General features: G+C 49.2%; 1 protein-coding gene across 1 annotated transcript; it reads right to left on the minus strand.

The window, feature by feature from the left end:
- Positions 1–2,806: 2,806 nt before the first annotated feature.
- On the minus strand, positions 2,807–5,708 carry ASIP (agouti signaling protein). The gene is made up of 3 exons (XM_059039116.2): positions 5,549–5,708; positions 4,238–4,302; positions 2,807–2,983 (listed from the first exon to the last, which is right to left on the minus strand). The coding sequence occupies exons 1-3, from the start codon at positions 5,706–5,708 to the stop codon at positions 2,807–2,809; spliced, it is 402 nt and encodes a 133-aa protein (XP_058895099.1).
- Positions 5,709–6,000: the final 292 nt, after the last annotated feature.

A 6,000-nucleotide genomic window follows, 5' to 3' on the forward strand; every position in this document is an offset into this window, starting at 1 on the left:
AAATATATCTAGGACAGAATTCACCTTTGCACTTTGTGTGTGTATGGGGCAGGGGGGAGAGAAATATGAATAATGGTGTGGGAAATAGGGTGTGTGTGTCCCAGATCTTCACAACTCTGAGTCACAGATGTTTTTCAATTCTGGTCACTCAGGCAGGATTTTGCAGAGACCCAGAACCATTCTCTCAGGACCCTAAGGCTTGAGGAGGAATTCTGAAAAGGTGGATGAATCTTAGGCTCTCAAGCTGAAGGGGAACTTGGGCAGATAAATACCTAACCAGGGATCTGAGTCAACAGAAGTAAGAACTGAGAGTCTGAGGGAACAGGCCAAACATGCTAACAATGGTTCTAACCTTTAACAAGGGCTGGTGGTCATGGTCCACTGGACCATGAGCTCTGTAAGGAGAGGATTGGACTTCTTCACCACAGTATTCACAGCACCTGGCACAATGCCTGGTACCTAGTACGTGCTCAATACACATTTGCTGAGTGAGTGAATGGGTTGGGCTTCTATGCGGTTGTCTGGACTCAGCAGCCTAGTGGTTTTGTCACTTTGGCTTTGCATCTCTGGCCTCACTCATAGGGGCCAAATGGTGCCTGGTAGGTGAGCAATGCCTGGAAAACACAGGAGCAGCAGCTGCAGTATATTCCCAATATTCTAATTACTGATGACATTTACTCAGCAGCATCTGTGGTACAAGGAACAAAAGGTTATTGCCCTGTGGGCGTGCAGCCAAAATGACAGAAAACAAAAACAAGCAACTGGCAGCTTTTCTCTGTCTGTGTGTGTATGTTGCTTGTTGTGTTAAGGTATAAGAAGCAACACTATTTCAGATATATAACAAGAACAGCAAGAGTGATTATATCCCATTTTACAGACAAGTAAATAGAAGCCCAGAGGAACACAGACTTTCCCAATGTGCAGAGTCGTGTCCCCAGCCTAGCCTCGAGCACCCATCTTTTTGTGTGTGTGCTCTGTCTAGGTGGCTCGACCTCTGTCCAGTCCAGGGTCTGATGTTTGCCTCCTCCATTCCATACTGGTTATGTCACTGCAGGCACAACAAGGGTCTCCAGTTGAGAAAGGTCCTTGGAAAGGAGGGAGTTTTAAAACATTTGAAAGAGGAAGGATTGTAAGTTGACAAGTGCGTCAGGGGAGGTGGCCCCATCTGTGCTGACCCCAGAGTCCCACTGTCCTCACCTCCAAGGACCGAGATACATGGTGGTTACCAGGGCTGAGGCAACTGCTTCACATTATTCTGTCACATAGCCTCTTTTTAGACTCTTTCTCGTGTACAGACAGGACTTGTTAGTATAATTTAAAAAAAATTATCTTCTTACATCACCATCGTTTGCAGTTTCTTCTTTCTTGCTTATAGCGATTCCTTGGGGAAGAGCTCCAGCTCTGGGAGATGCTGACAGGTGAAACCTCAGCTTTTCTTCCTTTTCTACTGGCAGGGATGCCCTCAGCCAAGCAGGGCAAGTAGGTGATGTCATTTAGAATCCTTTCCTCTCAAGGTGCTGGGAGTTTTCATGTGACTGCGCCCACACAGACCCTGTTCCTACCTTTACCACCTCTCTCTCCAAAACAGCACCTCCCAGGGTCCTTCCAGAGATAAAATGCTGCATTTCAGTTTCCCACAGACTCAGAATCTCTAAGGATAGAATCTCAGGCAACAGTTTGGGACACTAGGAGACAGGGCCCTGATAATCCAGGATAAAAGTTGCTGCCTACTCACCACACTCAGGCCCACTGGTTCCTTCCTGGCTGACAGAGCCGGGGCAGGGAGTGAGGAAGGATTCCTGAACACCTGTTTCCTACTTGGGAGAGCCCAAACTCTAGGCTTTCAGAATTAAAAATGGCTGGGGACCAATGATCAGTGTTCATGTAGCCTGGGAGTGGGAAAACTCAATCAGATTCTCTTTCTAGGGCATTTGAATTATGAATGGTCCCATGCAAGAACTGAAGCTGTTGGAGGTGATTTATTCCATAGTCTTGCGCTGAAAACATTGCCCATTGTTTTCTTTGACCTAGCTCCTTTCACATCCCTCAGATCCTATCCTTTCTGAGGTTTGTGGTATGGCTTTTCCTTTGATTCTTTGAGGTCCTCAGACCTCTCCAGTAGACTACCGCCCTCCTTTGTCTCTTAGCCTAGCCATTTTGGGGGAGCCTCCTAAGGCTCTAGGGTCCTCAGGCCAGAGCAATGCCCAGTCACAATCAGCCACCCCAGTTTGTATCCGCGGACCCCTTAGGCCAGACAGCCCAGTGAGACTGTGTATGGAGTTGTAGCCTTTCTTGTTTTGGGGGTGCTGAGGGGAGCTCCTTAGAAGGGGGAAAGGGTGAAACACTGAAAGGCAGTTCCTTAATGGTTCCTTTCTGCCTCCCTGGTTTTGGAGGCAGCTTCGGGTGTTCCCAGGCTTAAAGGAAGGGGGCAGCATTGTCTCTGGCGGCCACACCCAGAGATGGGCTTACCAGGAGGGCAGCCTCAGGGCCAGGTAACCAGGTTTCTCCAGGCCCAGCAGAGAGTAAGTGCGCAGCCCGCGGAACTTCTGCGGTAAAGGGGACTCGGCGAAGGGAAAAGGATCTTTCGGGTTCTTTAAAGAAACAGCCACACACCTTTCATTAGCCTACATATATTTGAATTTTAGCCCAGCCCAAGCCAAGTCTCCTTGAAGCCCCGCCTCCTGAAAGCTCCGCCCCAACGTCAGTAGCCACGCCCACTCCCTGTTCTAGGAAGCCACACCTACTAGAGATCACCCGCCCCAGAAAAGCCCGTCCGGAGAGCCCCGCCCACCACCCAGAGGCGCGCTCAGCAGGTGGGGTTGAGCACGCGGCAGGAACAGGCGCTGCGGAAGAAGCGGCACTGGCAGAAGGCGCACGGGTCGCAGCAGGCGGGCGCCGGCGGCTTGCAGCTGTCGCGGGTAGCCACGCAGGGGCCAGGCGGCGAGGGCCGGGGCCGTGCCACCTTCTTCATCGAAGCCTTTTTCTGCGGGGAAACGCCGGGGCTGCCCGAGCAATCTACGTCCTCCCCACTCGTCCTCACCTCTGCCTGGGGACTCCTTGGACTATGGAGGCCCCCGACCAGACATCCCCACCTGCTGCCCACCGCCCGCTCGACTGATGCCCATAGGGCACCCCAGCGGGTCCTCGCCTGCTCCCCCAACAATGCCCCACTTCATCAAACTTAATTGGCTCCGTCCTGGCCTCTTCTCTCCCTAGGGTATCCCACTTAGCTCCACCGTTTTTAACTACCGTCTCTGTTGTCTTCCCCTTCCAGTGTAGCCACAATGCCTGTCAGTTCTGCCTTCACAATAGATCCGGAGTCTACCCACTGCTTCACTACCGCTGCTACCCTGGGCTGGGCCCCTGTCTGCTGCTCTTGCCCGCTTACAGTCCAACCTCCAGTGCACAAAAGGGACCTCTCAGAAGACCTATGATGGCATCACATTCGGGCTTAAAGCACGCCCTCCCTCCCCGTTACTTTGGTCCTTGAGGCCCTCTGTGGTTTGGCCCGCCCACCTCCCCCACCGGTCTTTACCACACTGCCTTCTGTGCACCGAACACAAGAAATGAGTTCCTACTGCAGGAGCTTTGAGTTTGCTACTCCCTTTCCTGGGGACATTCTCTGCTGTGCTGTCCAATACAGGCAGCCACCAGTCAGCCATATGTGGCTGCTGAGTACCTGAAATGTGTCTAGTGCAACTGAGGAACTGAGTTTTCAAAAAACAAGGTTTTATTTTCATTTTACTTATTTTTAGGGTTACTTTCTATTTATGTCAGGTGATACTGGTTTTCTATCATGGTTATATAGGTTTTTAAATAACTATAGAACCATGATAGAAAAGTTTTAAAATTAAAGTTTTAATTTTAAACAAATATATTAAATAGGTGAAACTCAAATATGGTAAAAGTTGTGGAAATGGTTCTGAAATGACTGAGGTTTGGGAAACATTGCATTCATCCAAAAGAATGAGTGATGGTGAAATTTCAGGCAGGGTGTGAGCTAGTATAGGAAGATGCTTTTTAGCAGGTAAGCTATTTTGCTCAGTGAACCTTAGCTTTCTGGGCCTCAGCTCCTGGGGGTCTGGTGCAGGGCTTGAGGCCAGGGAGTTTTGGTAGCTTTCAGTTTCTTTTGGGCATGTAGGCCTGGGAAATCTTTTATTTAGTTCCTAGCCAGAGCTTGGGGATCCTCTCCCTTTAAATCCAGTCCCACCCCAACAATGTGAGCTCCCAGGCCTACCTTGGAAGATCTTTTCTTTTTTTCCGCTTCTTTTCTGCTGATATTTTTGGATTTCTTGTTCTGCGCTTCAAAGAGAGAAGGAGCAAAGCCAGTCTCTGAGGGCCCTGAGCTGCAATGAAGTGGGAGGAGCAGAGGGGGCTCCAGGAAGCCCCAGGGTAGGGGAGAGGATGAAGGGTTGGCTGGATAGATCACATTTTGGGACTTAGGCCAGCAGGTTCTTGTTAGCCTGGCTGCAGACCTGGAGCCAGAGACTGAGAGCAAAGAGGCCTCTGAGGGAAAGCAAAGGCGGCCTGGAAAATGGACTCAGTGTCTTGTACATGGATGGACTTGTTTTTCCTGTATCCCTATTTTCCATTTCTCAGAGCTTTGGAGCCAGGTGTACCTGATTTGAATCCTGACTCTGCCATATAACAGCTTTGTGGCCTTGAGCAACCTACTTAATCTCCTTGAGACTCAGTTTTCTCATCTGCAAGTAGGATACTGTAATACTTACCTTGAAGAGTTGTCTTGAGGATAAATGAGGTATGTTTATAAGGCAGAAAGTCTGACACATCGAAGGTGATCAATCAATGTAAATATGCCCCAGTCCCTTCCCTGATATATCTAGAATATCCTCTTTTTGAAGTGAGAGACAAGTCAGCAAGGAATATTAGTTTTGAGCTTAGGTTCTGGAGTTAAACACCTGGGTTTGAATTCTGTCTCTGCCAATTAAGAACTGTGTGTTAGTTACTTAACTTTTCTAAGACTTAATTTACTTAGCTGTGAAATAAAATAGGAATAAAAATAATACTCACTTCACAGTGCCTACCTAGCACAAAATAAGTATATATGTTATTATTATTATTGTCAGATGAAGTCGAACCAGAAGATCTCCATGCCAGGCTCTAATGCCCCTGATATTTTCTCCCAAGCAGTCCTTTTCAATTCTCAACCTTGGCATGCAAGGACTAGTTCATCCCAGACTTGGTTATATTCTGCAGCATTTCCTAAAATTTTTACCATTGATAGGAGTTCCGTGACTCATTAAGTTTCAGAAATGGTAAGTTAAACCAAATTCACCAAGTGTCATGACTTTAAGGTTTCTCAGAGCCTCTAACATGCTAAGCTGCGTATTCGATTGGTAGGCAGGGCTTTCCTAAACCAAATGAATTAAGGGGCACCTTATTCCTCCAGGATTGTTTTGAGGAATGAGCACGAAGGAGCTCTAACCTATGGCAGTGGATCCTGGTATCAGCTTGGGGAGTGTGTTTGACATCCCGCAGTTCTCTTGGGCCAGAGCCTGGAGACTGGGTCCCAGGCCAGGCTACCTACCCACAATGGAGACAGAAGGGAAATCCAACAGCTTCACGGAAGAGTTGCTCCTCAGGCTCCTTTCATCTCTGGGCTTTTCCTCAGGTGCCAGGTGGCTGTAGGCAGTGAGGAAACACAGGCAGACCAGCAGGGTAGCCAGGAGGAGGCGGGTGACATCCATTCCGGGAGACCTGAGTGGGACAGAGAAGGCAGTCAGGTGGGCCAGGGGTCCTGGCAAATGGATATGCCCTCCTGCTTTCTTTGGGCTGGTGCTCTGACCCCATTCCACACCCCAGTGTCCCAGGGGAGCTGGAGGACCAGCAAGGCTTAGGACAGGGAAGGGGAACTGATGAAGGAAGAAGAGAGAGAAGGAGAGATGGGAGAGGAAGAAAGAAAGGCAAGAAAGGGAGGGAGGGACTTCCCTGGTGGTTCAGTGGTTAAGAACCTGCCTGCCAATGCAGGGGACACGGGTT

This window comes from Kogia breviceps, chromosome 14 (genome assembly GCF_026419965.1).
Source record: "Kogia breviceps isolate mKogBre1 chromosome 14, mKogBre1 haplotype 1, whole genome shotgun sequence".
NCBI classification, from domain to species: Eukaryota; Metazoa; Chordata; class Mammalia; order Artiodactyla; family Physeteridae; genus Kogia; species Kogia breviceps.

Excerpts from the sequence above, each read along its gene's own strand:
- ASIP (XM_059039116.2), bottom strand. The coding sequence starts at position 5,708 with ATGGATGTCACCCGCCTCCTCCTGGCTACCCTGCTGGTCTGCCTGTGT. Across the intron at positions 4,303-5,548 it reads CCCTTCTGTCTCCATTGTGG|CGCAGAACAAGAAATCCAAA; the intron begins GTAGGTAGCCTG and ends CTCTCTTTGAAG. Across the intron at positions 2,984-4,237 it reads AAAAGAAAAGATCTTCCAAG|AAAAAGGCTTCGATGAAGAA; the intron begins GTAGGCCTGGGA and ends GTTTCCCCGCAG.